The 17,578-nt window shown below is 42.1% G+C and overlaps 1 protein-coding gene across 1 annotated transcript in view; it reads right to left on the bottom strand.

Moving 5' to 3' along the window:
* The window catches only part of si:ch211-210g13.5 (inactive phospholipase C-like protein 2), a 63,788-nt gene that overhangs the window by 10,913 nt on the left and 35,297 nt on the right, over positions 1-17,578 (bottom strand). The window contains exons 2-4 of the mRNA XM_034711830.1: positions 12,480-14,966; positions 5,787-5,990; positions 2,629-2,704 (exon numbers count right to left, since the gene is read on the bottom strand). Coding sequence (XP_034567721.1) covers positions 2,629-2,704; positions 5,787-5,990; positions 12,480-14,966 — 2,767 coding nt within the window. The remainder of the gene's footprint in view (positions 1-2,628; positions 2,705-5,786; positions 5,991-12,479; positions 14,967-17,578) is intronic.

Here is a 17,578-nt window from a genome sequence, read left to right as displayed (position 1 = left end):
AAGTACTTCAGACTCACAGTGTCCAGTTTTCTGTCTACTCGTTCTTATTGAGTAAAATAAACATGTACGCGGTCAGGTGTCAGGTGGGAGCGCAACCGGGTCATAATCAGACCAGCAGCAGAAAAGCTCGGACGGCTCTGATGTTGCTGGTCTGCAAACATAGCGTACCTGAATTTCCCACCTGTCTGTTGCCTTCGTATCCAAAGGTGGGGAACTGTCCTGTTTAAAGTTGTGAACCTCTGTGCCGGTGTCGTTGTTGGCAGCAGTTTTGTATTGATCCTCTTTAAAAAGCGCACGTGGAGACCTGACGCGCAGCCGCAGCCCCCAGCTGAGCGTCTCCGCTGTGCGCAAAACCTTTAACAGCTGATTCACATCGAAACATGCTTTAAACCTAAAATATCTCCCTGATAGATAAATGTAATATGAGACCACATGATGTTTGTTCCACGTGACGGAAAATTGATAGTAAAAATGTGTGTTTCGAGTAATTTCTTAACAATCAATTAATCGATAATCGATTAATTGTGGTCATCCCTAGTGGTTACATAATGTAACAAAACACTGCTGTTAGAACAAGCCAGTTCTGTATTCCCAGCACATCTTTCATATGTCCTTAGGCCAACAAGGTCAGATTTCATTTCAGCTAAACATTGCTATTTTCCGATTTTGATTTCAGGCAGTGAGTAACATTTTCTAGATCTCTAACTTGAGAGAAGCTGAATAAATAGATTTTGGTAAACAATGCAGAGCTGTTTCCCCGACAGCCTACTGGAAAGCCACATTATGTCAGAGAATATTTTTTTCTTCCTTCTTTTCAACCTCACAACAACATGTCTGGAGGCATGAATGGACAGACATGACAGTTATGTGCGTTTGAGAAAGGGAGCAGTTTGTATTGAGGCGTGTGTGTTATTGCTGAGGGTGGGGGAGTGGGCGATAAGAAAGGCGTTAAACATCTGACGCTTCAGGGCTAACGCTCCAACTCTTTACATCATTGCATCACTCTTAGATAATTTTGTGTAATCTAACTCTGAATTTGGAAATTCCCATATTTTGTACTTTGATTGAATTGCAAGGGTTCCATACTTTGAGAAACCGCCTCACCCCCTGGGCTTATGAGACCCATGCAAAATTATTTTAATACAAGCATTTTAGATTTTCTCCTAAAAAGATGACATTTAACAATGACAAGTTGGGGTAAATTGCGTATGAGCCCTATGTATCCATCGTTTGTTTCTGCAGTGCATTGCAGCATATCAGGTTTAAACTCTGCTTAACTTTGTGCTCATCGTCTTTGAAGATGCATCCAGCTCTGGGCCTGGGAACCTCTGAGCCAGGGGATAGCTCTGTGACTGAGGCCCAAGCTTTCAGCCTGGGTACATCCCTGGGTAATTGCATCACACAGATATCATCCTGGCTTGTTGAGGTGTGGGGAGTGGAGCATATGCCTTGCTCTGTGGGAAACCAGGGAGTAACACTGGGCATAGCAGGCTTATTTTGGCTTATAGGCCTCGGGACATGGGTTGGCATGTGCCAGTGACTAAGCCTTTCCTGTGTACTTGTGGTTTATCACACATATGACACACAACAACTATAACAGCAACATATACAAATGTTTTGTCATGTTAACAAAAGCTATCATAAGCTCTATAATGGGGATTTCTCATGTATTTCAGATGTGACTGAGGTTGGCTATTTGAGGTAAAACATGCAAAATGAAGATCTCAGTATTCAAACTATGTCCTCCAATCTGAGGAGCTCTGCAGGAGAGGTACTGCTGCAAAGGAGAGAAGCAAAGCAAATGATGAAAAATTACTTGTGAATGTTAAAGATGATGAAGAAGTCAACCCACAGGATTTTATCATCTAAAGCTATTCTCCTCCTAATGACGTTTTTAGGGTCAATTTTTTTCTCTCCCCTAAAAGGCCAGACCTCGTACCTCGAGCACCCTTTTCTTCAATTCGATATGCTCACATAATGTTTCTTTCATTTCATCCTTGTCTTCCCGTTTTGCTATCCCTCGTCTCTCACTCCACACTCTGTCAAACCTTTATATTCATTTAGTCCGCTCAAAGGATGTTTATTCATCTTGTCCTCTTTCTCCTGTTTGCTCTGCGGCCAGCTTGTTTTCACCTGCCCACTGACACGCTAACTACTCGCCGCTGACTCACTGACGATGGCCTATTCTGTCAACAACAACCACTGTTGCTGACGTTGATGGAGATGTTGCAGCAGTGGATGCACTCGACTATTGTATTAGGAATGAGGACACGACACAAAATGCATGTGAAGGCTGCGGATATGAGTTCTTTCATTTTGAAAAACAGAGGAGATAGAAACCTTCATCCCCTCAGCTTATCTATATCCTTATATATCTTTTTATATACAATTTACCTGTGATGTTATTTTTCTGAAGAAAGACACCAGTAAGAAAGGATATAAGAATGTCTATTAAGCATATTGTCCTTGGGTCTTACTTTGCACAGAAGCGTAGATCAACATCATACCTCTCGACACAATCTCCCTCTTTTTCAAGAAACAGTGTATCAGATAATAAACTTATCAACAGTGCATGTTGATAAGGGATGTTGCAGCTGATGATTCAGCACATCCCATAATGCAACATACCTGCCCTTTGTGCTTGTGTGAGTTTGGAGTAGACGACATCAGCTGACTCGATCAGTGTTCTGGTGGTCTGGATCATCTGGAAGATAAGGAAGACAAAAATGTATCTGTATCAAATGTTGGGGTCTTTAAAAAAAAGACCTTCATGGTGTAAAGTATGAGGATAATAAGAACTAATCAGAATAGACACTCTCCATTCAAACTGACAGGTGTCTGTCTTGCGACGTCCCTATGATTACCTAAAAAGCCAGGCCTCATCTGAAGTGTCTGAGCTGCTTTTTTTACTTGCTCAGAGACAATTTAGCCTCAGCCAAATTCACACACATAGCTGCCATGTAATGTCTTCATCTGATCCCTTTAATTGGGGTATCATAATCAGAGGAAGCATATCCATTCCAATTAATTGGGCTTGTAAACACATTACATAAGAAAAAGGGAGCGCTGGATAAAATCTGAAAAGAAGAGCTCTTAGAACACATCTCAGAGTGGACCTGGCTCACTTCTCTAACGCTGAAACCTTCTTTTATAATGGACAGAATTACTGAATGTTAACTGTGCTTACATAGCACTCAATATAAACAGATAAAATCACAGCTGTATGTAGAGTGGTTTACTTTTGATGAGTGCAATCATCGCTTCATAATTCTAAAGATTATTTGAAGCAACCTCTTTAAGCCTACATTATTTTGTGACATTTGTCCATATTTTATTGTAAAGGCATTTCATCAAATACGAATGTAATCAGCAAACACAGATCAGAATACTTTTCATTATGTAGGTTATCATCGTTCATTGTATTGTATGTCCTTATCTTACCGTTAACTTGTTCTCTGCACAGTTCACAAACACATAAAGAGGAAGCAGAGTCAAGTTTCTTAATGAGTCAGCACACTGCATGATGACTTGTTTTTTTTATGTTTTCTCTAAAATCACATGTATTGTTTTGTGTTTTGGTTCCTCAAGCTAACCCCAAATTGCTAAAGGTGTAACTCCTTATTTCCATCTCTACAATTAGCATTTGACCAACACAGCTGTGCAGTTTGAGCCCAAACATCATCCCACAGGCTGAAGAGGAGCAGCTGGGCCAGCCAGCCCTGCTGCACTGAGGAGGAAGCTAATGAAGTTTCACACTCCTGTTAACGGGAAGACAGGAAGTGGACTCTCATATACTGTGGGTGTATTTGTGTGTGCGTGCACATGCATGCCTTTTCTTGTTTTACTGTTCTAATGAGAACAATTTTGTAAATGAGCTCCTGTTAGACAGTCACTTCATTCAGAGGTTGGTTTTATCTAAGAATCTAGTGGAAAAAACAAAACTATGCAGAAACTTTGATGTCTTTTCAGCATTTGTAGAGCCTACGCCTGCCCTCAGAGGAGGATGTGAGGTCTGTGACTTGTTTACGTAGGTGAGAGTTGAATATTTCAAAAATGATACACAGGAGCTGCAGTGCATTCTGGTCCCTGCCTCCTCAGGTTTCGGCTTTCTCATCGTTCTTTTCTTTTAGAACACTCAAATGTTGATGCATCTCTGAAGACAAATCCTAGCTCTGGATCTTTCTAATCTGCTGTTGGCTTCTGTTTGAGACAAGTGCTTATTTCACACTTAAGCTGCACTGTAAACACATCTGATGTGTAGATGTATAGAAATGTTCAGTAATATGTGTATGTGAGCTTGCCTGACCTGAACTCTTGAACAAAGACCCAGTGTGCTGATGCTTTGTTCAGCCTAGGGTCGCAACCTCAGCTGGCTGCAGCCCACAAGGGGCTGATTGAGGACAAGAACTGCATACTGATATCTTACAGGAAATGGTCTGGTATTGGCAGCCATGTTCCCATGAAGTCACATGCACAGAGTCACACATATACACAAAGTATCCTGTGTACTTGAACGGGGAGTGTGCCAACAGGCAAATTTTATTGAGGCAAAAACAACTTTGGCCTCAGGTCAAGACCAAAGGTTCGTGTACATTAAGCACTTTGTAACTCTTTGACTTTTATGACACTTTTGAAAGTGACCACCAATGTAGTTTAACATATTTGTTTGTGCAAAGTAATTAGCTCGCTGGCTGGGCAATAAATGGGAGCTACAAGTGTGACCTTTAAAAAACTAACAGTTCAGTTGATCGGATTCATTTACCAACAAAGATCTAATGAGATTCTGTGGAAGACAAACATGTTTTGTTGCAACAGCCATTTAAACACATCTGTTAATCGCTAAACTTTAAAACCTAGATTCAAGGCCTGCTTCGGTGCTTTTCCCTTGAAACTTTTTGGTGGACTGAAGCATGAGAGTTGCTCTGACAGTGCTGAGCCTCCCGCCTGGTGCGAAGCCTCATAAAAGCTAAAGTAGGCTCTATTTAGAACTGTTGGCTGCGTCGCCTCTGATGTCAGGGCTCTCCTGTTGGTGTCAGCAGCGAGAGCGCTGAGGAGCTGAGCAACGTGGACACAGCAACCTTGTTCCTTAGTCATGACCCACTTCACCAGCTCCCACCAAGCCTCACAGGGGGAAAGGAAGGGAGAGAGGAAGGGGCGAGGAAACAGCGGGTGATAACCAATTAAAGACAGACTCCTCCAGCCCCCCTTTTGGGCTGCGCCAATGTCAAGTGGTGAAAAATGCAGTGTGCTTGTAGGAGAGAAGGCAGGATGCAGAAGGACATGTGGAATTACACAATGAGTAGCTGCAGCTTAACTATCTGCCCTGGCAAATGGTTTGAGCTACATTTAGGAGCCTTTTAAAACTCATCCAGCTGTGGGACTGCTTGACTCTAATGATAAGCAAAGTGGAATTAATGGAGGGAGGAAGCTCACCTTTCTCTTTCTTTTTTTGTCTGTTATATTTTTGTAAGAGTAGCAACAATGAAGATGTGCACTGAGCAGGAAGTGCACTCAGGGCCTCCTCTGTTATCATACTTAATGCCTGAGTGCTTTGGCATTGTACCTTTACCTAGAGTACATGTTTAGTGAGCTGTTACACATTACATTAAGAGTATTGCAGTCTCACAAGTGTATGTATACTACATTTGTATATCAATATTGATTTTTAAAAAGAACTCCTGGCTTGAACATTTGTCCAAATTTGTGTCTTTGACAAAACAAGGAGAAATGTTTCCTGACAGCACAGCATGCTGGCACATTTTGTTGAGTGTATTGTTGTCATTTACCATGTCGTAGGCATTGAGCACTTTGCGCAGCAGCTCAGGAACAGGACCCTGAGCTTCCATGGTGGGGTAAGTCTCGCTCAGGTCCACTGTTACCCTCAGCGACCGCTCGCTGTTCATCAGCCAGGTTGACACCGTCAGGATACACTGCTTCATGTTGGCTGCCGGGGTCAGGCCACACAGCTCTTTGAAGGACACCAAGGCATTCTGGGAAGAAAGCATCCACAAAAGTTATTTGTACGTGGATTAAGAGTCAACCTTTGCATTGTTTCTAGTTCTACCAGATTCAAGCACAAACATAAAAAGTTCTAGTGAAAAGAATTGAAAATATTTTAATGTTCTGAATGGGATGTCCTTGTGTGTTTGAGATGTCATTACAGCGTGTTTCTGTTTCAGTGATACTGATCAAAGATCTCATCATGTAGAGTTATTTAGATGGAAAATAAATTGATAGTAGTGCTCATTGAAAAGCAACTATTACTGCATTTGTTCACAGATGACCCTGAATGCAGAGGTTTAATGAGAGGGACCATGATACTCATGACAAGATCACAGCAAGTGTTTGTCTTCTTGACGGTAAGATTATCAGTTTCCATTACATCAGACTGCTCATCCCTCAGCCAAGAGGCTCTGAAGCCATCTGAAGCCAAACTTCTGACAAGAGCCTGAAGATGCTGAGTACATTCAATCACACATTCTTCCCTTTTTCTTAGGTACATCTTCTCTTTCCTCACTTTATATACATTGCTTTTTCTATGCTCATATCTGTTCTTCCCTTTTCTCACTCCAGCTTAAATCTGTCACGTATAAAGGAAACACCAAATCATTCTTCAGTCCTCATGTTCCCTTTTCTGCATGGACCACTGAACGTTATAGCTCTCGGCTATTACACTGCATGCTGCAGTAGAGAAAAAATCTCAATCTTATGATGGTGGAAGCAAAACTTGTTTTCATCAGGAGCAGCTGTAGCTCAGTTAGCAGAGGTGATACGCCATCAATCACAAAGTAAGTGATTTGCACCTTGTGCTCCTCCTCTCCACATGCTTCAGTGTCCTTTAGCAAGCCTCTGAACACCACATGCCTCCAAATGTATGTCACTTTGGACACAATATTTGCCTAATTTGTCTCCTGAAAGAATGTGACATTATGACAGCCCATTATATTTGCTCAGTGGTCAGTGTGTGGCAGCTTGTATTACTTCCCCACAGACTTCTCTGCTCTGTATGAAACCCAACTAAATGAAGAATTCTAAGTCTCATGCATGCAACATCATACATATGGCAGAAGTTTTTCAGCATAAGTAAATTGTAATTAACTAAATTCATAATTATCTGCCAGCCTCTCTATCATCTCTTAAATTGTCATGTCCACCTAAGAGTGGTTCTTCACATCAGGGTTCAAGGGTTATTCTAGAAATGAGGTAACAGCACCTCAAAGGGTGTCATCCTTCTGTCAGCATGAGATTACAAGGAATTAAGTCACACCTACTGTTTTTCACACAGCACTTCAACTGGTTAAAAAACAACAACAACAAGGTAGCAAGGTGATAGATGAGAAAGGGAGTGAAAAAGACACAAGAAGCTGAGGGCGATGATGACAAGCACTGACAAAACACAAGTCAGGTAAGAGATAATGAGAGGGAGTAATAACTACATGGAAAACTAGGGGCAGATTATAAGAGGGATAAAAACATCTAAGAGAACAAGCCATGCAGTGCTAGTAGTGCCACACACCCTGCATGCAGCAGTATGGGAACCAGCTGTCTCCCTGGGCTGGACCTCCAGGGCTGCAGAAAAAAATCCTCCCCTCCACCCCCCCAACTGTTGAAGATGTGCTGTCATGGCTGGGCCCGACCTTTCTGCAGATGGAAAAGCAGGCCAGGGGACAAAGTGGCTATCTGGGGCTGAATCTGTATTCTAAGCTGCAGCCACAATTAACACCTCTTGGGCCACTGGGTACAGCTGCACAGAAACACAATAGTGGAAACGGGACAGCTCTGGGGCTCTGGATTAAAACCTGCTGTGATTATGTGTGTGTATGTGTGTGACTGCATGTGTTTATTTCTTATTCTCGTTATTTGCATTCATGATGCTTTGTATATTAATATAATGTGTGTATGCAACCACACGCATGATCAATTTTCAATGACTGTTGTGCAATAAAAGCCAGAATGTTTCCAGGCCATGTTGTAAGAAATCCAAATGAAACCCAATGAGAGGCTCATGTTTTTAATTACTCCCTCCCCCACTTTACTCCCCTTCGAACATTCCCCAAACGAGAGCTCTGTGTCCGGTTACAACACTGCTTTTGTTTCTATATGCACCCCCTCCCACCCCCTCTTTCTGTTTCTATCAGTAGATCTCTCTCCTTTCCTCTCTGGCTCAAGTATTGAGTGGTAGTGAATGGGCCTATGATGGCACTCAAGCTTTCCAGCAAATAAAAAGCAACTCCAGATTGGCAGCTCTCTGCAGGCACCATCAACACTTTATGAGGTTCACGGGCAGCAGCACTTCGGAAAGGACTTCATTCAAATCTCCCACAGAAAAATTGATAAGCAGGGTTGATCCATGAAGGAAACGTGAGAGTATTTGTATCTGTTCACTTGTAAACGATCATGAATCATCCAGCCGATGTAAAAGTCAACCACACATGACTTTTTATTATTTACAGCACATTTCCTGGAAGCTTTGATTTTTCAGGATAAAAACGTGCCGTGAAAGGAGTCTGGTTGAGGTGCAATGACGCTGACATGATATCTGAAGGTTGTGTGTGTGTGTGGGTGTGTGTTCGCTCCTTTTTGTCTCAGGTGAGTGCCATGACATCTGGAATATCTAGAGAGTATAAGTAAAAATAGATATAATTTTCCTTCTCGTTAACATCTAATCTTGGCTTGAAGTCACGGGTGGCAAAGCTTTCAGAGCTGCTCTGCTTGTTGCCTTGTGGGTAGTTGGCACAGACCTTAGTTCTGCCCTCCAGCTCCCTCACTCCCCCGATCCAAGGCACCGGACTCCACACAGCTGGCCTCTGCACAGCTCTCTCAAGTGTCTATTTTTTACATTTAAAAAGGCAAAGACCATTTTCTAATAATGCCTTCATTTATCCCTTTTTAAAGCCATCCCTCTTTTCTTCACCTCTTTCATTTATTTCCTCAACTTTTATCTCCTCATTTCAAATAGAAGAATTTACATATCAAACCTTTTTTTATGGTTTGGGGGGCAATTGCAGCGCCAGTGCTGTTTGATCAGGTTAAAAGACACCGATTCACATCCAAATGTATATTGCCTCTTCTCAGGCAGGCCTAAAGAGTGATGATTCAGAGATAAAGAAAGGGCTGGAGTGACAGCTGTGATATATTGTTTGCCAGTTACTAATTCCATATTCAATATTAGTTATGAGCTTAAGGTATTTGTATCAGATTTACAGATCACAGTTTAGCATGGTCTTATTCTTTAAATATTACTATGCTGACTTATTCATCAGCAAAGATTAGGACCTAATCATGAAAATGTGTTGAGATATCCCTTTGTTACCAGTGTATCATAATCGTTTGAATCGTGAGTGTCACTTTTGTCAATGTTATTTATTAACTGCTGGTTGTTACACCTTATATTCCAATGATTTCCCTGTTATTACCTCCATGTTTTCCAGTTCAGGCTGTCATTTGCAAATGTGACTACCTCTAAAATTACAGAATCAATTTCACCTCTAACACACAAACATATTTCTCTCTGCTTCGGGTTCTTGGTAAAGATATTATGTCCTCTTACCGATCATGCTCATTTCGACCACTGAAAAATACGTAACTGCATGCCGCTGGATTTCTAATCACATTCTCTGCTTGTTTAGTTTGGTCCGGGCTTCTGTTTACTCTGCCATTAGACTCTGGTTACTGCTTACTGAAGCCAGATTGACAGTCAGTGGTATTTATGACCTGGATAAATGCAGTAAAATGAAGACAGGCGTGTGCTCCAGCAGCTTCTGGAGGAACATGTGAACGGCTATCTAATTTAGTATCCTCCTACACAAGACATCAGCATTATACATTTGATTTGGTTCAGCCTGCATCCATCCATGCACAAATTACTTCTTGTGCACAAGACTTGAGGTCACTGGACTTTATCAGGTTGAGGCTGAAATCAATAAAAAAAATACCTACAAAGAGGTTCAAATGTTCAAATATGTTGTGCTACAGCTGCATAATTTCAACATGTGTTAAGTTAGACTTTGAATACAAGAATTATTTTGTTTGCACTACTGCTCTTTTTGTCACCAATTCATCCTTAAGTTGTTTTCTCTTGTTATGGTGCTTTAGTTTTTGAAAGCACAACATAACCAATTATTTATAAAACAATAATCAAAGAAAGGGCTCTTTAAACTATTCATGTAATCACTTATGCTGGTCACTTGATTGTCAGAGCACTTTGTGTTTTTAAAAGCACAACTAAAGTTAATTGCATTCTTTATACTTCTATTTTTAATCAGTGCATTCACCACCTAATTCAGCTCCATTCATACTTTCACTTGATAAATAAAGATGATGATGGAGTTATGTTCAAGGTTTACAGCATCATCAGTAAAGACAAGAGCCTGTCACCCTAAACTGACAACCAGACAACACATCACATGACAAGTAAAAGATTCACCCTCTCTCTCTCTCTGTTGTAATTTATAGACCGAGCATATGAGAAAAGCTTGGTATCACACCCTTCAGTCATCACAAACACAATGTTAACTGCATTGAGAGGCTTCTGTCACTGGTCATCAGCACACACATGGCTGTTACTAATCTTCATTTGCTTGTGCAAGGGAGTTTTAAAGTAGTGCATTAGGTGCCTAGCAACCCAGTCCTCTCCTCTGGCCAGTAATTGTCCCTCATTAATGATTACACTATTCATAAACCTCATTATTGCACAGCTTTGTCACTTTATTACTGTTCTCTTCTGCAACATTAATAGAGCACAATTAGCGTAGAGTCTTTATCCACAATAGGAAGTGCAATGAGTCTAATCAGGAACACTTACATCTGTTTGGAGTTGTTGTAGCACTCCGAGTTATGCAGTTTTATTTGGAGAAATGGTACTCTTTATCATCAAAACTTTTAATAGCGAGCTCTGTCAACTGAGGATAAAAAAATTCCATCCACTAAGTAAGATAATATATCATTCAGAATTCTATACTGCTTAATATTTAAGGTCCAAAGAACATCTAGATCTTGAGCATCTATTTTGAATGAAAAGCACAGTGAAACAGTGCAGAGTCAGTGAAATGATATTGGTTATCTTTGATATCACATGCAGGAAGTAACATTTGTTAGTATTGCTGTGGCAGGCAGCCAAAAGCGTGCAGCACCAAAGTCAAACATAAGTTTCCCTTCAGGAACAACAAAGTGTACCTTATGATACCGTACTGTATCGTATTGTATCGTATAGGGAGGCACGGATCCGATCCTTGTATCGGATATCGGCTAGATCGGGCTCAAAAAGCTAGACCGGATATCGGTGACAAGGGGCACATATATAGTGCCAATCCATATGGCTGATCTATTAGTTCTTTGCTTTTCTGTGTTTACAACAGCCATGTGCGTCTCCTACGTCGTCAGCGCCAGCCAGTCTGTGCATTTTTGCCCGTTGGAGCATAATGGAGGATAACTACAGAGGCTCTGCAGTTAAGGTGCATTTCACCTTCTTTTGCTAACAACTCAGCTGGAAACTTGCAACATGTGCAGCGGTAATGTTTCAACGGATGGCGGTTGCGCTGAAAAATATAATGGAAACCCAAAGGAAGAAGTTTACGTCAGCTGTAGCCTACTGCAAAGAAGGGAGAAACCTTCTGTTAATGGATTCAAAGTTTGAAAAAAACGGACAGGTTATTGAATTTAATTGTTCTGGATCCTTGAAATTAAGGGATTCCAGCCTCTGGTTTAGCACTTGGAACCCGGGTACAGTTCACCATCAAGTCAGAAAAGCCTGAAGTTGCCAAAACATGATTCTATCCTCACATTAAGGAATAGAGATTCTTAAATCAATACCAGGATCGGATCGGCTAGTATCGGTTTCGGCAGATACCAAAGCCCAGGTACCGATATCGGTATCAGGAACTAAAAAGTGGCATCGGTGCATCCCTAGTATTGAATATATGAATCAGGGTTTTTTTTAAAGTAGAAGACGGAAGACATTGAACTTAAAATAAGACATTTCTCCAACGCCTTAAAGAATTATTTGTACAAAAATGAAATCTAGATCAGAAATCAGCAATAATGAAATCTAGATCAGCACTGCTGTACGTAGTAGAGGTATACATGGAAATGAAATCTGAATATGCAATGCACATTCAAATACAGAGCACATAAATAAGATGAACAAAATATGTGAATGCAACACAATACAAAAACTGTCATATGGCTTTTGGCCCACAACCCTCTAATTACATAACTACCATGGGGTAATTTTCATGTGCTGTATGACTGGCATAATTTACACTCCACTTGAATTTGAAATAAGCCTAATAAAAATGTCACTTGTCATGAGCTTAATGGGCAGACCACACAAAGTCATAGCTCATGATTACAAAGCATTTTAAGGCCATAAGCAAAAAGGTCAAATAAATCAGCAGTCCAACACAACTCAATTTGCATTCAAGAATATGTTCATGGTTTTGAGTTTGTTTTGTAAATAAAGTAAGTAAATAGTTCCTTACCTGTACATTTTCTCTGAGGTCTGTGGCCTCCCTGAGGGGCTGCGTGGATGCTCTAAAGAGCTCGTCCACCACCTTGATTCCTGTGGTCTTGGTTGTGGTGTACTCCCGGGCTTTTCTACCCTTCCTTACAGACAGACCCCTCTTATGTGCCTTTCCTCCACCTCGCCTGTTGGTGATGGCTACATGGACAAACAGGGTGGTGTTGGGTAGAAACTCCCCTGTCAGGCATTGTAAGGGGACATGTCTATAACCTGGCTGTAAGCACTCAAATGGAATGGTGTACTGGCCAATGAACTCGTCTCCAATGTAGTCATCATCCAGCACCACAAAGCGCAGCACGGCAAGTTCTGGTAGATTGATCTGGAATTCAAAACTCTCATCAAAGATAGGGTTGTCACCATTCTGGGACACGGTCTTGGTTCTTTGCTCGGCACAGTCAGCTGGGATGCCGTGGATCTCCACATATATGTAGGGTTCCACAACATCACCCTTTGCAGCAGAGCCACGAGGTTTAGGTAGATTCTGCCCACTGATGACCTTGATGTGCAGAAGCTGGGCAGACACCCCTGGAAGAGAGTCTCGAGCATTGGCACTGAAGTAGGACACCTCCTCTCTCATGATGGCTGGCCTCAAAACATACCCGCAGTTGCCGTTCTGCCTGAACCAGCCTAAATTCAGGTCCATCATCAGGCCTGGTGTCTGGTAGTTCATGGCCACAATCTGGCAGCCACACTTCCAGAAATCCTGGGGGTTCATGTTGCTGGCATCAATTCTCATGGGAGTGGGATATACCCTTGACAGAAAACGCTTGTTATAATAGACAAACTCCTCTGGGAACTCATTGGCAAACCTGTTGGCATCTACCTCATTGAATGAGCAAATCTCCCAGTACTTTTGCTCCCTCTTGGAGAGCTCAAAGTCTCTAAACTGGACTGACTTGCAGAGAGATACAAGATCTGAAAGCTCCTTGCACAGTCTAAGTCTCTTGTAGCCTAAGCCATTTAATTGGTCCTTATCATCAGCTCCCACTCTTCTGGACATTTCCAGACCCTCCTCCTCATCTGTCACATCCCCTTCTGCATCAGTGCAGTTGGGTGGTAGCCTCTTACCCTTGAGGAGGATTTTACCTTTCAGTTTTTCTGGGGAGGGTAGGTAGCTGTCCTCTTTGTTGGGGGATTCCACATACAGCTTGTCCCCAAGAATCTTCTTCATGTGCTGTGCCATGACTCTTTGCTGGGGGATGCAGCAGTGTGTCACTAAGCACAGAATCAGGGGATATTCAGAGCTCTCAAACGCATACTGGTTTATTATGTCCATGACTTTTGAGAGAGCTAGTTGTGAGGCTACTGAACTACCTACATACACCACTGGCTCGTTATCAGGGCCATCCCATACAATGACCTCAATGCTGCGACAGCCCATCCTCAAAGCTCGGATGTAGCTGCTGATGTCTGATGAGCCCCAGAAGTGATCTTCCAGAAGAGAGGCGTTATGTGACGAGTTTATGTAGTAGTGGGACAGAGGCTGATTCATATCCTGGCAGACACGTTTGTGCTGTGGATCAAAGATATGGCATTCGGAGGAGAGGAGGTAGTGAGTAAAGCCATCAATGGAGAGGTAGCCTCTGTCCCTGCCTTCAGCTGATGGCTCAAATTTCTGAACGATATCCCTACACATGTCTTCCGTCACACCTTCCACGCCCTGCTCCACCTCCACGAATAGCATCAGATCTTTACTGTCCAGATACTCCTTGTTACTGGAAAACTGCACCAGTAGAAAGAAAATCTCTGGTCTGGTGCAGAGCTCACAGTAGGCCTCCACAAAGGTGTCCATGTTAAGTTCCTCTCCATATTGGTCTTTAGCTTTCTGGAGCTCCTTGAACTTCAGCTCTATCCTGGACTCTTTCATCCCAGGGTTGAGCCCCTTGATAATCTGGGTGGCCCTGAACAGATCTATGTGCCCATCCTTTTCCATATCTGCTAGCTCAAACACTGAGCCAATCCAAGATGTTCGTAAACTTGGTTGGCTAGGTTCCACCATGTCTACGGTGTGCCGGCCATAAGACACCAGATACCTCAGGCCCATTACCCAGGTGCTGACGATATCGGCTGAACTGGCAACCAAATCCAGGGACTCATAGTTATCTCCATAGATGATAGAGAAAGCACATTCATCAGGGAACTGATCTGAGAGACCATTGCTGCGCAGAACTGGAGTTTTCTTTCCCAGACGAACCTCCTTAATGCCCTTGATCTCCAGTTTTGCTTTCTCTGAATCCTTTTTGGACGGCTCCCACCGGAGCCAGTGCATGTCTGGATCCAGCAGGAAGTAGCGGTTATACATGCGAGAGTTGGAGCGCACTTTCTTCATCTCACAACCCTCCATCATGAAGGCCATGCATGCAGCTGTGCTGTTAATCTTGCGGTCATTTGGCATTGAGCTGAAGGACACAGTTTTCTTCCTCACCTGCCTCTGTTTGGAAGTGTCCTGAAACAGAATGAGAGGGAGGGTTAGGAAGTTAGGCGTGTTGAAATATGCTGACACAGAGATAGTGCACCTAAACAAAAGCTAAACAGATCCACCAGTCAGTAAACTTGTGACTAAATGACTAAATATTTTAGACACAGTGTAAGCAAAACCACTATAAACCTGTTCAATGTCTGCTGACTATTTATTTTAAAGATTAAAAATCCCAAAGTAGACCCTGAGGCTACAGAGGAGTAATTATGTATTTCCCCCTTAGACAGGGAGTGCCTGTGCATGTCTGATAGATCAGCATGGTTTAACTCCTCCCACAGCGAAACACCTCAGGGCCATCCATCTTCCACTTGATGGTTAGAGGCAGGTGATACCCACGAATCCATCATGACTGATGAGTACCACTTGATGCGAATAAAAAAAATGACATAATCATAGCTCTCTGGTTTGACCTTGTTGTTCGACCTATACACCTAAATACTCACTCCATCATCTTCAAGAATAGCCATGAAAATGATTCTTTGATGTGGATAAGACTACCTTTATGGCCATCCCATAACGGTTCTGTAAAAAACACATACCCTCCTCCATACTATTCATCAGTACCTCCCTTTTAGTTTTCTTACACAAAATATGGGGGTCTTTGAATCATACACCACAGCTTTGTGTTCTTCACCAAGCTTCTAAAATCCCCAGACCAAGGTCCTCCAGACTTCATGTAGTAATAACGGACTGGAAATTAAAAATCATATTCATATCCAGCAAACTTAAAACCAGGTTCATCTAATTTAAGATTCTAAATAAGACTGATGAGGCTCTTCTGTACTTCATAGAGTAGTCAAGAGATGCAGGAATGGTTGATCCTGGAACAAAAGCTCATTGTTTCATAGTGAAGGGACCCTCTGCATTGCTAAGAATAGAAGTTTGGTATTGTTTGGATTTGTCTCATGTTTGTTTGTTTACTTACTTCTTTTGGTTTACTTTAGTTTCTCACAGACTCGTCTGTCTCAAACAATCAGCCCTTATACGTGCTGTGTATGGAAACAGACACTGCTCCTGGCTGTCTTATGAGACGTTCGTTAAAGGTGTGTTCATTGGGTTTTCTGTCTTAAAAAGACAATACCAGCTTTTATCATTAAGAGAGTATATCCACATGTATACCTTAGGGGAATTATAATCAGAGTTTATTTATGCTGGTTTTATACAACATGTTGCCCTGTAGCCAAATAGTTCTGGGACCAAATGGGTCAAAAAGGTTGTTCAAAATTTGTTACAATGGTCTTATTGGTGCATTTTCTCTTTTAGAAATAGTTGTATGTAATTGTTGAGAGAGCTTCTGCTAAGACCCAAGGGCTCATGGTAATTCATGTACCCTTGCCAAGACTTTGAGGGTAACAAGGTTTCTCTTGGTTCAGCTGGAGGATTATACAATTCAAACTCTTTCACAGAGGTTAGTGAAGGACTCATCACATGACTTATGAAAAGGACAGATTGAAGTTCCTCAAAAAACGTGTCTTTTTTATTAAAGTGCTTTTCTGGATAATAAATCTGGAGGCAGTAATCGCATTTCACTCCAAATGTCATGCTCTTTACACTTACTAACTTGATCTTTTAACCCACTGAGACAGGAAACCACAGTTCAAATTATAGCCTGTTTGAAAAACTGCACAAAGAGACAGCAAGTCTCTCAACTGGATGAATCTTCTTCTATTTGCAAAATCAACCGGATGGATATTTACATCGTCTTGGGTATTTGAGATATGCAAAGAAAGTTTGGAAAAAAAGCACCAAGCAGAATGAGTAAGTGGCCGGAGGAGGGAGATCTGTTCAGGTCTGATTGTTTCCAGGCGGTCTTCAGAGAAGCGCTGTACCCACAGAGGGTCAAAGAGTGTGAGGGTAATCTTATGTCTCATTAACATGCTGTTACAATTAGCCGGACAGCCAGGCAGGACAGCAGGCTGTAACCCTCTGCTCCGGCCTCTCAATAAAAAGCAAGCAGGCACAGTGTGCCCGTTAAACACGCTGTTAAAACCTCCCACTATTTATAGAATGGAAGAGCAAAATACTTGTAACCAAGCGGTTCTGTATTTAATAATTATTGTGGATGTATGAATTAATTACAAAGGATAAAAAGGGCATCATTATGAATCCTTTTTTTAATATTGATTTACTTATTACAATCATTTCAATCTTAAAAGAGAACTCTTCCACTGTGTTTTCCTACACACAGGTTTCATTTCTTCCTGCATTGACCTTGCTTCAGTTGCACTCCCTCCCCTTTTATAGCACCTTTCCAAGAGATGTCAGTATTTCTGCTTATGAGTGAGGGTGCCTCAGTGCTTCTGGCTTGACTGGCTGTCTCTGCTGTTGCCTGAGAATTGTGGGGGTATTTTTGTAATCCTTTACACGTTCCTCATCCTCTCTCCTCTGGTGATGCTTTCTGCCTGAGGCTGGGTCAAACACTTCCTGATGGAGGGGTGAAGCTACTGGGGACAGGACAGGCTGTGAGATGAGTTGACCAGCATCCTCTAAAGGGCAGCAGTACATCGCTGCACTCTCTCTCTCTCCTGTCACTGTTGTCACACCATGATGCTGGGCGCCAACATCAGCAATACACAGGG

Source organism: Notolabrus celidotus, chromosome 20, assembly GCF_009762535.1.
Source record: "Notolabrus celidotus isolate fNotCel1 chromosome 20, fNotCel1.pri, whole genome shotgun sequence".
NCBI lineage: Eukaryota > Metazoa > Chordata > Actinopteri > Labriformes > Labridae > Notolabrus > Notolabrus celidotus.
The sequence above is the reverse complement of the archived record's forward strand: the minus strand, read 5'-3'. Positions and strand labels throughout refer to the sequence as shown.